Genomic DNA, 18,231 nt, shown 5'->3' on the forward strand with positions numbered 1-18,231 from the left:
TATTTTTAACAACAATTTTATTGAACACAGAAGCTTACAGAGAGCAGCATATCGATCTGAATACTTTACATGAAGAAAAAAAAAGGAAAACAGTTATATATGTATAAAAGTAAAGACTAGGACTTAGACAGATGGCAGTGATACGTGCTTGAAGCTTCATTTATAGACAAAAAACATTATTTGGCAGTGTTAGCGTTTAATAATTTAACACTATCTCTTAGCCCTCATTGAAGTAAGTCAATTCATAAGAATATCACCGTCCAGAATTTTGATAAAAAGTAATAAATTTTACTATCATGATAAAATTTTTTATATTTTTGAAAATAAACTATAAAAATAATTTATAAATATGTACAAAAATATATTAGACAAATTATTTCTACTTACAATTAATAAAATAGTTACAGTGACCGTGTGCAGTTAAAAGAGTATGGCACAAGGCAATTGTCATAAGTACAGCAATCATAAAATTACAATGATATTTTGTTCAGAAATATATTTCTGTCTTACTGCATAATTTTGCACTGTACAACACACAGATAAAAATAGTTTAGTAGTGGTGAAATCGGGAATAAAAACACTAAAATTTTTTTGTGTAAATAAATAATTGAAATGAAGAGGAAAGAAACAAATAAAATGAATTTTTTTTCCCATCAGCATATTATGACATTTCATTAGCGTATTATAAATATATGATTTCAGACAGAAACTTCCTCTTATTTCAAATATTAATTTTTAAATATTTTATACAATAAGTAAAATTTATAATTTTTCTGCATATTTTTTAACAAAACATAATAGAATGAAACGTTCACAAAGCTTTGCAGATGTTACAACAATTTAGTCTCATAAAAAACATAAAAAGTAAATGCTGACATACATCATGCAGCATTGTCACACAATATACGTTAGTAAATAAATAAATGCATACTATCAATATCTTTTTTTATTTTTATTCTATTAAAAAATTTTCAAATTTGGTTATTTTTAAAAAATAACACAACTTATAACTAAAATTTAAGTGATAAATGTCAAAAAAGATAATGTACACAAAATAAAAACTGAAATCTTCAAAAATAACACAAAAAGTTCATATAGTATTATAATTATCCATTACAATGTCATCAAGTCAATTCTATGATGTACTAAATGGAAATAAAATTATTTTCAGTCAACTCTTTAATTTAATTAATTATTCTCATTCAAATAAATTATTCCAATTCATTTATGTAAATAAATTTAGAGATCAATACAGCATTTAATTTTAAAGAAAAATATTACACTTACCAGAGTAATTCTAACTTATCTTCCAGTTTTTTGTTTTTTTTGAAAAAAAAACGTGCCATACACTTCTTTAAAGAAAATTAAAAACAAAAATGAAAGGCACAAATTGGCACCAATGAGTAAAGTCACAACGTCTTCACTTAAAGTCCATTATAATTTGAGTTTTTTATGCATACTGCACAGCGACTTATTCTCGTTCTTAAATTTCCTGCTTTAAGAGTCGTGCTAGCGGGACGAGAGAATTGGTCGTTGGGTTCAATGGTTGTTAACCAGAAACTGTATTTGTTTGCAAAGTAATGGCATGTACCACGTGCACCATTACATTCTATGAAAGGAGTGGCGCGGAAATCTTCCAAGCAACTTCCAGGACTAGAAAGGGATTGCCCACCTCCTTCTGCACCGGCAGCTGTATGCTATAATCGAGAAAATACATAATTAGTACTTCCCATCAAGTACTTGCAGCAAACTTAATATACTGATTGATTTATAATATCAGAATAATAACATTTTATATTAATACATATAACACATTTCTCTTTCAGTTAAGGCAGTCTCTAAACCAGAAATCAGAACTAACATGCTAGTAGTAACAAAACTACTGTAGCCACTACTTTTTTTATGTAGTTTATAGACTAACATGGTGCTTTTTTTAAAAAAAGAAGCGGCTTAGCAAGCAGTGCAATACAAAAAAAAAGTTTGTAATGATTTCTTGCATCTACTTTTAGTGTTAGTTCAGTTAAGAAATAAGGTTCAAGCGCAAATAATTTTTTTTAATGAGTTGAGTGCAAATCTTATGTGAGTTCTAAAGGATTCAATAGGAATTCCACTTGATATACTTCTCTTTTTTTTTCCTCTTGCTTCAGTTAGGCTTTCAATACTAAAATATCCAAATATTTGATAATTTTCTAGCATTCTTGGAAACAAATCTTGCAAAAAATTAAAGGATAAAATAAAAAAATTCGTAAAAAAAATTGGCTTTTTTATTATTATAAACGATTTTTTCATGAATTTTGATTTTTTAATTTTGAACAATGACTATAAAGTGATTCCTACATCGAAATTCGTCTTCTAAAAGTAGTCAATAGAAAGTGGTTTGTTAGTAATGTCTTCAGTTTGAAAGTGGTTTATAATCACGACTTTTAAAAAATATTGTAGTAGGTGTAGTTTACATTTGTGATAAATTAGTTGCAGTTGCAATTAACTACAAAAAAATATAGTTTTAATGACAGTTACTCTGATTTATTGGGTAAAATTACTATATTTAATAAAAAAATTACAATAAAGTTTTTTTTTCTAGTGACCACCTGGAGAATGACTTTTCGTCATACAGGCATCTGAAGGGCAGATTTGTTGGCCACTCTTTTAGGGGTTTTTCGAGCCCAGAACCTTACTGATGCAAGGCCAGTTCCCTGGCCCCTACATAATCCGGTCAGCAATGTGTTAACATTTCTTCAATTGAGGCATTTACAGGGCATATTTGTTGGCTATTCTTTCAGGGGCACCTTATTTGGTGGGCCAAAGTCGCTCCCACAGTAAGGTCAGATAGTACAGAGAAAGAAAGAACATCCATGCCTTGCCCGGGATTTAAACCCAGAACCTTTATAATGCAAGGGCAGTTCCCTGACCCCTACACAGTCCGGTCGGTAATTACAATAAAATAAACACTAGAAATTAAAACATATTTTTGTCCATCAGTTTTAAGTACAAAGGATATTAATTTAATAAAAATTCAAAGCAAATGTTAGTTATGAACCACAAGCGTTTTGAATGTTAAATTTGAATTAAAAACATTACAGAAATGTATTGTGGTCTAGATTATACTATATTTATTTAACAGAAAGGAGAAAAGATGCCGTTACCAGCATAGCAAAATGTAAACAAACTAACTTGCAACAACCGTTGCCAACAACAGTATCGCTAGATAAAAACCAATGTTGCCATTACAAAGAAATGTGATTCGAAAAATAACATTGTTAAAGGCATGTATTTTAACACTCCTCCTTGCCTGTAACACTGTACTATACACTACATTTTAAAATATTCGGAGTATGAAGAAAAACAGGATAAATTAGTCCTTAAGTCTAATAAGTCACAGCATAATTAAAGTTGATCAAAGTTCTCTTTGGTACTTGTTTTGTAAAGAGGTCTGCCACATTTTCCTTCGTCGGGATATATTGGAAAGCGATCTGCCCACTGCTCACCAAGTCTCGAAGAAAAAAATACTTGATGTCGATGTGTTTGCACCTATCAGATGTTATCTGGTTTTTAGCCAGAAACATTGCTCCTTGGTTGTCCACAAATACATCTTGAGGAATAGACACTAACTTATAACATATTTCCTTCAGGAGATTGTTCATCCACAACACCTCTTTCGCTACGTGACACATTGCAACGTACTCTGCCTCAGTTGAGGATAAGGCAGTTGTAGGTTGTTTTTTGCTGGACCATGAGACAGGTGCACCAGCAAGTATTATAAGATAACCACTGTATGACTTGCGATCAGTTCTATCTCCCCCCCAGTCAGCATCAGAATACACTAATAGTGGCTTACCAGTTTTCTTATATTTTAGTTTTCTGTGCATGGTTCCCTTCAGGTATCTAAGGATATGTTTCACACCCCTCCAGTGTTCCTCTGTGTGTTTTTCATTGAACTGGCTCATATATGTGGTGGAAAAGGTCATGTCTGGTCGAGTTCCACAAGTTAAATACAAAAGGCTTCCAATACACTGGCGGAAAGGAATCCCCAAGCTTCTTTCTTTAATTTGTTCCCATTNCTTATGTGAGTTCTAAAGGATTCAATAGGAATTCCACTTGATACACTTGTCTTTTTTTTCTCTCTTGCTTCAGTTAGGCTTTCAATACTAAAATATCCAAATATTTGATAATTTTCTAGCATTCCTGGAAACAAATCTTGTGAAAAATTAAAGGATAAAATAAAAAAATTCGTAAAAAAATTGGCTTTTTATTATTATAAACGATTTTTTCATGAATTTTGTTTTTTAATTTTGAACAATGAGTATAAAGTGATTCCCCCATCGAAATTCGTCTTCTAAAAGTAGTCAATAGAAAGTGGTTTGTTAGTAATGTCTACAGTTTGAAAGTGGTTTATAATCACAACTTTTAAGAAATATTGTAGTAGGTGTAGTTTACATTTGTGATAAATTAGTTGCAGTTGCAATTAACTACAAAAAATATAGTTTTTACGACAGTTACTGATTTATTGGTAAAAATTACTATATTTAATAAAAAAATTACAATAATTTTTTTTCTTCTAGTGACCACCTGGAGAATGACTTTTCGTCATACAGGCATCTGATTTGTTAGCCACTCTTTTAGGGGTTTTTCGAGCCCAGAGCCTGACTGATGCAAGCCCAGTTCCTTGGCCCCTACATAGTCCGGACAGCAATTATTCCCGATGCCCACCAGTGTTAACATTTCTTCAATTCAGGTATTTACAGGGCAGATTTGTTGGCTATTCTTTCAGGAGCACCTTATTAGGTGGGCCAACGTCGCTCCCACAGTAAGGACAGATAGTACAGAGAAAGAAAGAACATCCATGCCTTGCCAGGGATTTAAACCCAGAACCTTTCTAATGCAAGGGCAGTTCCCTGACACTTACACAGTCCGGTCGGCAATTACAATAAAATAATCACTAGAAATTAAAACATATTTTTGTCCATCTTTTTTAAGTACAAAGGATATTAATTTAATAAAAATACAAAGCAAATGTTAGTCATGAACCACAAGCATTTTGAATACATGTTTTTTGCCTTTGCAGACATTTATGTTGACAATAGAATATAACTCCTCTTGTTTGCAACAGCTGATCTACAGGATTTTGTAGTTTGGCAAATGTGTACTGTAATGGTTAAAAGTATATCAGAACCTCGCTCATATGAAATAAATCGGAAATGAACTATTTCGGATGCTTAAAATATTCGGATTATGGTGGATAAGATTACTGTTATAGTTTGTGGATAGATTTTTAACCTATCTTCAATAATTATCACTGAAAATTAAATTTTTTAAGCATAAAATGGCTGTGAAAACATGGAGATTAGGAATTTAAAAAAGGCTACATTGTAAAATATTACACTAACCATTGCAAAACTGTATCCAATCCAAAGCACATTCCATCCAGCTGGGCAGTTAGGTATATTGAGAGATTGACTGTGAACGGCTATGGCATTTGCTGGTGCCTCACACACAACACATCTACTAATGTATTCTTGAATTACAGATTCACCGACTGGCATCATTGGTATTGGAGCATTGGTGGATAACCAGTATGATTTATCATTTCTACTAGCATAGTTACAAACACTATTGAAGTCACAGAACAGGAATGGCATAGTACTGAATCTTTTCAAGCAAGACCCGGCAAAACCTGCAATAAATGGAAAATCATTTAAGTAAGCAACTAACTAACTAGATTCATAGCAGTAATTTTAAACAATTTAATTTAATTTAAAAAATAACTAATGTTGTATTAAAAGAAGTTTAAACAAGCTATAAGAGCACAAATAATGAAGATAAAAGAAGAAAATGATTGTTTACATGATATAATAAGTATTTTTATAAGTGTTTGCATATACAGTCAAACCCCGCTATAGTGAACTCCCGGATATAGTGAACTCCCGGATATAGTGAACGAAATGTTCGGTCCCGTGCCTTGCTATACCCGTATAATGTTATTTTTTGTGGATATAGTGAACCAAAAAATTGATGAAGTCGGATATAATAAAGTTTTTTCTGTCTTCGACTGATTTTTTTCTCCATTTTTTTGTTATAATTTTGAAATTTCTACTTCAAAATAAATACATATACCGATTTTTAAAACCATCTATAGAGGGGAATGTAGCGATAAGCATTTTTTCTTGTTTGCTTCTTTTATCTCACTTTCCCATCCCTAAACAAACCAAGCAGATGTTTCCAACCCAGGCAGATGATGCACCTGTAAGGTGTCAGTGGGATCAATATGCATTTTCTGTCAGAGGGAATGAGTAATTATTCATTATTGGTCAAAGGGTTGGACACTAATATGTGTTGATAAGGCCCTCATTTCAACTCCTTTTTGCTCTCAGTGTAGTTAAAAAAAAGCCTGCAAACAAGTGTCTCAAATTTAACTATGACGAGCAATAAACGTAAATGTTCTCCTTTGATGATGAAATGAGCATAATCGGAAATATTTAAAATGGATGCAATCAAGCTGATATTTGCAGGGAATATAAACTATCCAAATCTACAGTTCGTAACATATGGAAAAATAGGCAGTTAACAATTTCTGCTCATGAAAAAAATTTAAATGGCAGAAAAAAGTGGAGAAAAGCGGATCGCAAGGATGTTGAAGAAGCATTACTGAAGTGGTTCAGCATTCAAAGAAGCCGCAATCTTCCAGTATCTGAACAAATGTCGATAAATTTGCTATCCGATTTTATGAGGTTAATTTTATGTGCTCGAATGGCAGGTTAGACAAGTTTAAAAAGTGGACTAACAGAAATTCAGGAAAAATTATCTGAGAGTCGGGAAGTGTTTCCATATCTGATGTTGAGGATTGTTCATCAGCTAAAGATTACTAATTTTACTTTTTTTTTGTACGCAGGACGGAGAGTTATAAAAAAGAACAAATTTTTTGCTACTACATAATATTTTTCAGTCATTTATTTGAATAAAGTGTAATAAAAGGAAGGAATTTGGGAACCATTAGTTAAATTGCCCGCATAACGGATATAGTGAACTCTCGGCTATAGTGAACCAAAATTTCGGTCCCTTGAAGGTTCACTATAGCGGGGTTTGACTGTAGATGCTTTCTCCATCCCGCTGATCTCTAGTAACTATACTTCGACTCTTATATGTTGTAGATCTATTTTATTTAATACTACAGCACATGAATACATTTTGTTCTTTGGAATTAAGTAAAATTGTTAAAAATATTTAAATTAACAACAAAAAAGTAACTAACATAACAAATTTTTCTTAATGAAAATTTTATTATTTATTTTTGTGCAAGTCTAGTGATTTAGTAAAAAATAAACTAGATAACATTTTCCCCAGAAATATTTAGCATGTAGAAGTCTGGAGTACATCGAGAAGAGAACTGAAACAAGTTCCTTTTTTATTTTATGCAAAACTTTTTTTAGCAGCAGCTAGAATGAAGCAATCATGTCACTTTGTTTAATTAAAATATTTATACAAAAAATTTCATACCTAAATCTTGGTTGTGTGACTTTTCATTACCCTCGATGTATAAAAGACTGTAACCATCCCAAAGCTTTTGCATTCCTTGAGGACACTGTGGAACAAAGTTGGACTGGCTGTGTTTTACAAGTAGAATGCCCATCAGATAATCACCTCCGGGTATACCAGGCAGTCCAGCAGGTCCCGGCTGTCCTTTAGAACCAGTCAAACCAGGTGGGCCTGGCAGACCAGCTACACCACGATCACCTTTAATACCTATAGGTCCAGGCAGGCCAGGTAATCCCGATTGGCCAGCACGTCCTTGTTCCCCTTTGAAACCTGAGAGCATTTAAAGTAATGTACAGAGGTCAGAGCAAAAAGCTTAAAACGTTATATCAAATCATTTCATGGACTTTAAAAGTATGTTTCATTTAACTCAGAAATTTATGTTTAATAATATTATATTAATGAAAACAAACTCTTTGTGTACATCGAAAAGTAAATGAAATAAACTTCTGCAGCTTGAATATAAAAGCATCAATACAGATTTATTTTATTACTAACCAGGTAATCCTGGAGGTCCATCATATCCTCTTGGTCCAGGTGGTCCAGCCTCGCCAGGTGTACCAGGGAAACCAGGTTCTCCTTTAGGTCCTCTCAATAAATTCAGTGGGGGTGAAAAGCCTTTTTCTCCCTTGATACCAGATGCACCAGGTTCTCCTGTAAAATATGTTGATTGTAACTATTTGTCTCCATTATAGTTCTCATTCATTTAAAGCGTAGTGAAATGTAGCAAAGGCAGCTGTTATGCTTTCCTTATAACATGAAAATTCGCCATTATTTTTTTAAAAATATTTGATAATTAATAAGAAAATGCTGTGAGAAGATAAATATATTCAAAATTTTTATTTTAAATTTATTAGAATTTATATTATTGATACATTTAAATATACTACCAGGAGCTCCATCTAAGCCTGGAAGACCAGGTAATCCACTATCTCCTTTAACTCCAGGAAATCCAGGTTGGCCTGATAATCCGGGATCTCCTTTGGCACCAGGGAATCCAGGCAGTCCAGGAAGACCTTCACGACCTATAAGTAAGCATTATACATAATGCTCAAGGTGGTAACTATAATTTTAATTCATTTAGAAACAAACCTCATTGTAAGAAATGAAGCAATTAAATTGGTTATTACCAGCCGGCCCAGGTAAGCCTTTTAATCCAGGTGGTCCTTCTAATCCTGGTAAGCCTCTCTCTCCTTTAGCTCCAGGAAATCCAGTCAAACCACTTTCTCCTTTTACACCAGGAAAGCCATCTCTTCCAGGCGGTCCAGGGAAACCAGGTTGTCCAGAATCACCCTTTAAGCCTGGTAAACCAGGCAAGCCTTGATCACCAGGTAAACCTCGTACACCAGGTAGTCCAGGTAAACCAGCATCGCCTATAAAAAAAATTTTAGTGACAAACATAAACTTCTTTTTATCAAGATACAATAATTTAGAAATGTAATTAAGTTGCAAAATTAATTTAGTTCTTGGTGTGTCGAAGTTGCAATGGAAATATAGAAGGCATATTCATAGCATTTCGTACTTCTGCTGACCATGCATGTAGAAAATCATCCACTAACTTGCAAGCTTTGAAACTTCTCTAAAAAAAACAAATCAGTTCAGGGCTCTCAATATGTTTCAGGGCCATTTGTAGTTAAGAATATATGATTTTGGAGGATCATTTAGAGTTTAAAAGAGGTCTCCAGAGAAACCCTTATAGTTAAGAGCATTTATAATCAGGTACTGCAATAAATGATTTAGTTAGTTTTCTTTTGATAAGCAGTAGAAAATCAGTTAAACAGAATTCATTCAGATATAGAATCCTACCAACAAATTAAAAATGAAACAAAAAATTCTTAACTTAGTAATTAATTTTCAAAGAGCACTAATTTTTGAAACTGCTCTTTTTGTTGGTGTTTTAAAAAACAAGTTAGGAGTTTCAAAAGATTTATTGAATAAAGACTAAACGAATCTGATGCTTGTGTAAGTTCTCAAAATTTATTTAGTATTGCACACTTTGAACACTTGCTACAGAAATTGTGTAATAATTATTAAAAGAAAAGAGAAAAAAATTGTCATAAGAAACTATATTTTAAACCATTTTTCAAGAGCACCTACAATGTTGCATTTATAATTCCCATATTTTATTGACTTCGTCACATCTGAAAAATTTTTGCTCTACAAAGTACAAAGAACCCACTATTTATTTTCTATTAAATTAATATTATTAATTGAACCGAATTGATAAAGATATGTTGTGAATCAGGCGAATTATAAACACCTAAATAAAATCATATTGTTTTTAAATTACTAAATGATCGTGTTAAATTTTTATTATTTAATAAATTGTTAATTGGGTACAATCACAATAATCATAGAGATAAATAAATGTAAAAATTACAAGTTTATTAAAAACCTTTTGGAAAGTGTTTTTTCAATTTAAACATAAGTTTCAATATTAGCAGTTTCAATATCAAATAACTAAAAAAATCAAATAACTAAAAAAAGTTTCAATGACGTTATAAAGAGTCAAACTAATTGTCAAAAGTAAATTAGCATTGTCCTTCAATTCATCCATTTGACAAAGTTGTGTTTATTTCAGTGTAAATAATTAAATTTCTTTAAAAAAATAAAATGATAAAGAGATTAATCAAATTTTTAAGTCATAAATCTATATCATATAAATTTTGTAAATGTATTTATTAATAATATGTATTAGATAAGATAACAAATCAATTTGTGAACAACCTTTCAGTTTAGCATTAAGATTTTTGTGATTAATGAATTGTCAATATGATAGTTTAAATAAATAGTATGAAGAGATCAAATTAGAATTTTGAAACAACTACTCTTAATCATATACAGCAGCGAACCGATTATCCGGAACGATCGGGACCATCGCTATTCCGGATAACTGATTTTTCCGGTTTTCTGAATCGCTACAAAAAGCCGTTTTTTTTATTGTTAAACCCAACTAAAAAAAAATTTTTTTTTTTGGAAATAATCTTAAAAAGAAGAAAAAACGATGAAGGAATACACTAATGATTATTTCCAAAATGATGGTAAGGTAAACATCTTTCAAAAAAGAAAAAAAAATCCTAAAATCTTATGAGGAAAAAAAAATATTTTTTTAAATGGAGCGAAAATTTATCGAATTTCTTTTTGGTTTTCTGGTTTTCTGATTTCCGGATAACGGGTTCTGAACTGCATTTGTTATTAACTTCTAAAAATAGTAAAGTATATGACCTCTAATTCATCTTTACAAAATTTAATTGCAGGAAATTTTATTTTTCAAGTTTTATTTATATATAGTGAAACCTCGGTTAAGTGGGCACTCTTGGAACCGAAAAACTGTCCGTTTACAGGAAGGGTACTCTAATAACGAAGTTTAACCTATTGTCAGTGTCGCCCGAATCCAGTTTGGACAAACTACTACATGCAGTATTTGTGATGCCCGAACTAGAGTTGTATCTCAATTCTAATGTAATTAAAACACTTCTTTAAAATTATTTTCAAATCATTCAAAAGTGAACCAAAACATTAAGAGGACATTACTTTAAAAATGGACTTCGGAATGGAGAAAAGAGAACCATTTGAGAGCCCTGTTATTTTCATTCAGATTCAGTACTATGCCCTGTTATTTTCATTATTAGGAGGGAAATAGTGTAAAGAGTTGAAATAGCTTTAAAAATTGTGCTTTTGATTAGATACCTAACGAAGAAAATTATTTTTAATCTAAATTAAATGTTTCTATAAAAAATTCAATGTGTACTTAATATAATTTCCCAAGATCTTATCTAATAGAATTAAGTTGCAAATTTCAAACTAGTGAAAAAAACATTCATAACAACTAAATATAAACAATTTTGTTTTATTTAAATAGATTACAGTTTAAATTAGTTAAACCCAAATTTGTCCAAATGCAATACAGATTAATATATTTAAATATTTTAAACTTACAGTTTTAGGAATAGTAAAAGTTTTAAAAGTTAGCAAAACTTTAACACAATTTTTAAACAAAATTTACCTTTAGCTCCAGGCACACCAGGATATCCATCAATTCCAGGTTTTCCAGGTAATCCCTGATTACCCTTTATTCCTACACCAGGTCGGCCAGGTGGTCCTTGAAGACCAGGTAAACCAGGTTCTCCTAAAACGAAAGTGTAAACATTGAGTTTGCCTAGTAAGTTTTATAATGATAAAAAAATTTATATGCTAGAAGTCTGGCATTCTAAGTCCAATTGAAAAATTGACCAGTTAATTATTATAAAATTGACTGGCAATTAATTATAAAATTGAAAAAAGTGCAAAAAATATTTGAAATGTTAGAAGTGTAAAAGAAAATTAAACTTAATATTTAAATAAATTTAACAGTACATTAATTATGATGTGTTTCAACACTTGGAACATTTCTTTTTAGTATGGTGTATTTTTCAAATTGCCATTATAACCTGCTTAAATATGTTTCAACTTAGTGTCAAAATTTTAATTTAGTACAATTATTTTTAGTTTTTTGCATTTCCTTAGACATAACATTTTTCTGGATCACTTTCATTTTGTATGGAAATTGATTTGGATTAAAAGCGAACATTAGAAATAATTAAAATAATGTTATAGGTGTTTTGCAAAAAAAATTAAACAATTTTTTTTAATTTACTGATTAAATTAATACAAACCATAAATCTTCATCAATGACATGAAATTAAAAGCATACATTTAAAAAATTAACAAATTACCAGGTGATCCTCTAATGCCTTCAGTTCCAGGCAAGCCACCTAAACCAGGTAAACCAGGGTCACCTTTTGCACCTAAATTTAAATATATATACATATTTTACAAATAATGCAATATATTTTGGTGAATCATAAAAAGACTTTCAAAAAGTAATTTATTTAATATTTTAATACTCTATTACTTTAAAAACACACACAAATCTTTTTTTATAATAACTATAGTTCTTTTAACATAAAAGTAAATAACAAAACTTTTATAACAAAAATAATAATTCAATTAATTGAATTTCAATTAATTTAAGATATCACAACAATGTAATTTATCCCTAGAAATTAATAAATTATTAGGTGCCTACTCATAAATGAACATGCAAAACTACTTGTAAGAAATTAAGCAACCACCTATGGGATAGATACTGATTTCCCGCTTTATCATGATGATTAAATTTAATTTATTGAAAGGAAAGAGAAAAAGTTGAGCTTTTTCAGAATTGTACAATTAGAGTTAATCTCCAAAATAAATAAATATGTATAAACAAGTAACAATAAAAAATTATTATCAAGAGTAACTCATTTATTTTTCAATAAAAAAGCTTGACAAATCAAAAGTGATAGGAAAACAAAAGAACTTCATTCATAAGTTTCAGTTCATAACAAAATATTCAACTTGACAAAAAAAGACAAGATACATTATGAAATGTTATGCACAAAATATGGCAAAAAGAAGCATTACTTTATGTAGTGCATTGTTTACGTTGCAAAACATCTGCACAATGGGCTATACACGATAATCTAGGATGATCTGAAGATGATCTGACCTCAAGATGATCTGAAGATATACCATGACAATTTTGGTCCTCTGCAACCGCTTCAGGAGCCCGAAAGTTGCTAAGTTGCCACTTCAAGCATTTTACAACCAAACGGTTCATTGAGGACCAATACAATACACATTTTATCCCTTCACAAGCTAATCAAAGTGATCACCCACCTACTCACTGACCACACTTGGTGATCTTCTGGGAGCTTACTATCAGTCCACTGTGACTAAAACAACTGTGGGAACGCCGCTACCACTGTTTTGGCTGTTAAACTTAATGTTACATTCTGAGTAGAGAAATCTACAAAGAGTACTTTCATTTAGGTATGAAAAATTTAATTAGAAAATTATTAATAGTCAAACTTGTATCAAAAATACCATATAGGCATGCAACTACAAACTTGAAATTTTATATGCCGTAAGGGTCATTTTTGTGAATGAATTTAACATGAGCTTTTTTCGAAATTCTAATTTGTTCAATTTATGTTCAATTTAAAGAAAACTATTGTACTTTTAAGTGCTTTTTAATCCCTGAATTTTTCTTACTTTCATTACATCTGGTTTTGTTGCGCAAAAACTATACAACTTGGAAGCTTGAAATTACGTAGGAGAGTGGAAAAGTGTACAATTTAAAATTCAATTAGTAATTTGAGAGTTAACAACTATTGAACTTGTATTAAAAAAGACCATGTAAGCTGATCTATTGGCCATAGAAATGCATATCTAGAGATAAAATTTGACATGTTGAAAGAGCCCTTTTCAATTATAAACTTGCCCTGGTTTTTTTTCCTTAATTCTTATTTACTTAATTTTTTGATAGAAATAATGATTTTTTATCCATTGTTGTAAAAAATGTACTTCTCTTTCAAGATCTTTATTCAATAAGTTTGCACTTGATGTCAAAATAATAATTAAAAAAATTTTTTTTTAAATACGAAAAAGAGATTAGATGTTGCCAGATATAAATCTTAACATTAATATCAAAATTTTTTAAAAAAACTTGAGACTTGTATCAAATTTGAACTCTTATACAATTATGATTATTATAAATTGCTAACAGGTAAAATTACATTTCGTTTATTACTTCTTATTGTGTCACACATTGTGTAGTCTTACTAAGTTTAACAGCGCACACACTTTCAGTCCTTTTACAAGCAGATCCAAGTGATCATCAACCCACTCACTGACTTTTGCCGGTGATGCATGACTTTCCTAATTTACTGGGAACCATGTCTTATGATCAGTTCTCCGTAGGACTAAGAAAGAAATGTGAAATAGAGTTATAAATGATAAAAATCAGAGTAACAAACCTGGAATGCCTGGAATACCATCAAATCCTCTTGCACCTTTCTGACCAGATGTTCCAGGTATTCCTGAGAATCCTGGCTCTCCTTTTTCTCCTTTATCAGCTCTATCACCTGAAATCCAACAAATAAAACCATTAAATAACAGACTTAATTAAATTTTTTGCAATAAAAAAGAGTGAATAAAAATAATGCAATAAGCAGTATTTAATAACTTTGATTAACAAAACAATTTATTTATTAAATAATTTTTGCTTCTTCAGTTATTAGTCTCAATTATATTTTTAATCAATTGAGAATTTATATTAAGTATATACTGTAATGCTTTTAGCAGTATTTAAGACTTTATATCTTCTAAAAAGGAATACTTACAAAATTAATTTAAAACACAGCTGCTTTAGATTAAAATAAGTATTCAATATGATGCTGACAATTTTATGTGATAATAATGTTTATTATTTCTTAGCATAAAAATAATATTTAATTTCAATAATTATACAACAAATTTAACACAGAAAAACGCAGTATAAATATTTGAGTTGAAAATTTTATCCTCAAACAGTAAGAAGATAAAGCTGACAAGTTTCTTTGCTGATTTGATGTGATTTCTGTAATTTAAAACTCAATTTAATTATTGGAGATATGGCTGCTTTGCTTTTTAAAGGCAATATTTTATTTAAATATGAAATTGTAAAAACATAAACTATAATAACATGTGAGCTACTATGCGATTTGGATCAATAAATTTAACTTTCTTGGAATTACAATTAGAAATTAAGTTTCTTTTTAATGCAGTATAAATTATCTGCCAATATTTTAAAATGACCTATAACGAATTATGTAATTCAGTTATTGCAATTATAATTACTTTATTTAGAAATATATGCATAATTTTCTGAAAAGCAGTAGCAAATTTAAGAAAAGAAAATACATTTGAAAACTTTTTAATAACCTTATTCTCTGTTATAAAAATAAAAACTCAATAACTCTTCCAAAGTAGAATTCATCAAAAGACACTGATTTTTTAACACGAGTAATACTTATTTCTGTTCAAACAAAATANATTTATATTAAGTATATTTTGTAATGCTTTTAGCAGTATTTAAGACTTTATATCTTCTAAAAAAGAATACTTAAAAAATTAATTTTAAATACAGCTGTTTTAGATTAAAATAAGTATACAATATGATGTTGACAATTTTATCTGACAATAATACCTTAGCATAAAAATATTTAATTTCAATAAACTGAATTTAAATCAATTCAATTATTACTACAAATTTAACACAGAAAAATGCAGTATAAATATTTGAGTTGAAAATTTTATTTCTTAAACAGTAAGAAGATAAAGCTGACTGCTTTGCTGATTTGATGTGACTTCTGCAATTTAAAACTCAATTTAATTATTGGGGATATAGCTGTTGTGCTTTTTAACGGTTCATTTTATTTAAATATGCAATTGTAAAAACATAAACTATAACATGTGAGCTATTATGAGGTTCGGATCAATAAATTTAACTTTCTCAGAATTACAGTTAGAAATTAAGTTTCTTTTAAATGCAGTATAAATTATCTGCCAATATTTTAAAATGACCTATAACGAATTATGTAATTCATTTATTGCAATTATAATTACTTTATTCAGAAATATATACATAATTTTCTGAAAAGCAGTAGCAAATTTAAGAAAAGAAAATACCTTTGAAAAGTTCTTAATAACCTTATTCTCCACTATAAAAAGAAAAACTCAATAACTCTTCCAAAGTAGAATTCATTAAAAGACACTGATTTTTTAACACAAGTAATACTTATTTCTGTTCAAACAAAATATCTTTTCTTAAATGTTATCGGAAAATTTCTTAACTTATTTTTACTTACAGATTAAAACTGAATTACCTAGAGTTTGAGACAAGCAACTTATTTTAACTCTGGCTTTTTAAAAATTGTCTGGCAAATATAAGTGTTTATATTAAAAAAAAGCTTACCTGGAGGCCCTGGGTAACCTTGATCACCTTTTCCTCCCTTAAATCCATCTAAGCCTGGCAGGCCAGGTGCACCGCCATCTCCTCTTTCTCCTTTTGGTCCAGGCAGACCAGGAAGTCCAGCATCTCCAGCTTCACCTTTTACACCAGGAATACCAGAAAATCCAGAATCGCCTTTCAAACCAGGTAACCCACTCTGACCAGGGAATCCACGTGCTCCAGGAAATCCAGGTAGACCTGGTAAGCCCTGTGAAAGTTAAAGACAGTATTCAGATGATTTAAAAAAAAAATTGAATTAAATAATTCTTGAATCTGAATAAAAATCAAATTGAAACAATATACACAGATGGATACAAGTCAGTTTGTAGTATCTTTTTTATCATATCTTTTGTGATTTTTTTCTTTTAGCTTACAACAACTAAAGCTGAATTTAAAGTATTGACATTATAGAAATTATTTAAATTTTTAACGAATTGGTTTCACAACTATAAGTTAACGGCTGAGAAACAACTCAAAGTTCATTAATTTTCATTATATGATAATTTTGATTGCATGACCTGTTTGGATAAAGTTTTCAAATAATACAACTTTATATAGTACTTATTGTATTTTTAATGTAAGGAATAAAATTTTAATTCACAAAATATTTCAGGTGCTTTTAATCTGCCTAAAAAAATATTTTTCAACATGTGTATTATAGGTTTGCAAATGTTTAAAAATTTGCAAAATTTATGAAAAAAATCCTATAAAATTCAGATTTTTGCCACTTTTGAGTTGGGGGAAAAATTAAATCCTCTGCTTAAATGACCATATCAATATTTAATTAAAATTTATAAAGAAATAAAAATTTGTTTATAAAATGATGATTGAAAAATTATTTTTAATGTATCTGTTTAGAAATCACCAGGAAAAAAAAGAGATTTACATAGGTGAGTTGCCTATTTAAATATTATTAACTAAATAAGAAACAGTAGGAAGATAACTATGCTTAGATAAAAAAATTGCTTCCAAAAATGCATATGGGAGAAGAAGAAAAAATACAAACAAACACAATTACTTCAAAAAACGCAAAGGATTTGTAAACTGACATTATTTTACAATTTATTTCTACATAGTTGGAATAACCAAATAAAATTCCCAATCAAAAGTAAAATTATAGAAACTTCTCTTACTAAATGAAGATTTTATTATTAAATTTGATTTCTGCAGCATTTTTAATGAAATATTATAATTCTAAAAAAAACTAGATGTGATAACAGATAAAAGTAAAAATTCAACTAACCTGTTCTCCTTTATTTCCAGTAAATCCTGGTAATCCATCAGATCCTTTTGCACCAGGGAATCCTGGTGGACCAGGTTCACCTTCTATACCTCTTTCACCAGGAGCACCAGGCAATCCAGGTAATCCTCGGCCAGGTATCCCAGCATCACCTTTTAATCCAGGCAGACCACTTAAACCTATAGGAAACGAATCTCTTTATATTTAAAAATCATAAGGAACTCTTTAAACATAGCGTATAAATGTTTGTTTTGTTATATATGCAAAAACAATGACTTAGAAACATGAAATTATGAGCCCCTTTATAAAAATACATAGGGAATACGATAGAATAAAACAATTGACATTCTATAATAAGTTATTATAGGTCTAATTCCATAATTGTTACATAATAAGCTACAATTATGGGAAGTTAATATTTCTTCAGAACTATTTTTTTTAATACTAATTTTTTTGAATTTGAAAAGGTTTTTTTGGTGAGATTTTTTTTTTGTTTTTGTTTAATATAACCTTGCGTTACATATCGTTTTTCTGCACAAAAAACTATTCTTACAATTATGAAGGAATATAGTAAAATGTACAAGAAATATAATAGAATAAAATAAAAATT

General features: G+C 29.8%; 1 protein-coding gene across 5 annotated transcripts in view; it reads right to left on the reverse strand.

The window, feature by feature from the left end:
- LOC107442289 (collagen alpha-2(IV) chain) overlaps positions 1 to 18,231 on the reverse strand; it is an 89,678-nt gene continuing 71,447 nt past the window's right edge. For all 5 annotated transcript variants that reach the window (XM_043038985.2, XM_071177541.1, XM_043038983.2 and 2 more), the window contains 11 exons: positions 17,625 to 17,800; positions 16,346 to 16,589; positions 14,367 to 14,474; positions 12,243 to 12,314; positions 11,534 to 11,656; positions 8,658 to 8,900; positions 8,418 to 8,552; positions 8,026 to 8,181; positions 7,492 to 7,800; positions 5,385 to 5,671; positions 1 to 1,697 (listed from right to left, as the gene is read on the reverse strand). In XM_043038985.2, coding sequence (XP_042894919.1) covers positions 1,425 to 1,697; positions 5,385 to 5,671; positions 7,492 to 7,800; positions 8,026 to 8,181; positions 8,418 to 8,552; positions 8,658 to 8,900; positions 11,534 to 11,656; positions 12,243 to 12,314; positions 14,367 to 14,474; positions 16,346 to 16,589; positions 17,625 to 17,800 — 2,126 coding nt within the window. In that variant the 3' untranslated portion in view covers positions 1 to 1,424. The remainder of the gene's footprint in view (positions 1,698 to 5,384; positions 5,672 to 7,491; positions 7,801 to 8,025; positions 8,182 to 8,417; positions 8,553 to 8,657; positions 8,901 to 11,533; positions 11,657 to 12,242; positions 12,315 to 14,366; positions 14,475 to 16,345; positions 16,590 to 17,624; positions 17,801 to 18,231) is intronic.

The sequence above is a fragment of the Parasteatoda tepidariorum genome, chromosome 2 (genome assembly GCF_043381705.1).
Source record: "Parasteatoda tepidariorum isolate YZ-2023 chromosome 2, CAS_Ptep_4.0, whole genome shotgun sequence".
In the NCBI taxonomy this organism is placed as follows: domain Eukaryota; kingdom Metazoa; phylum Arthropoda; class Arachnida; order Araneae; family Theridiidae; genus Parasteatoda; species Parasteatoda tepidariorum.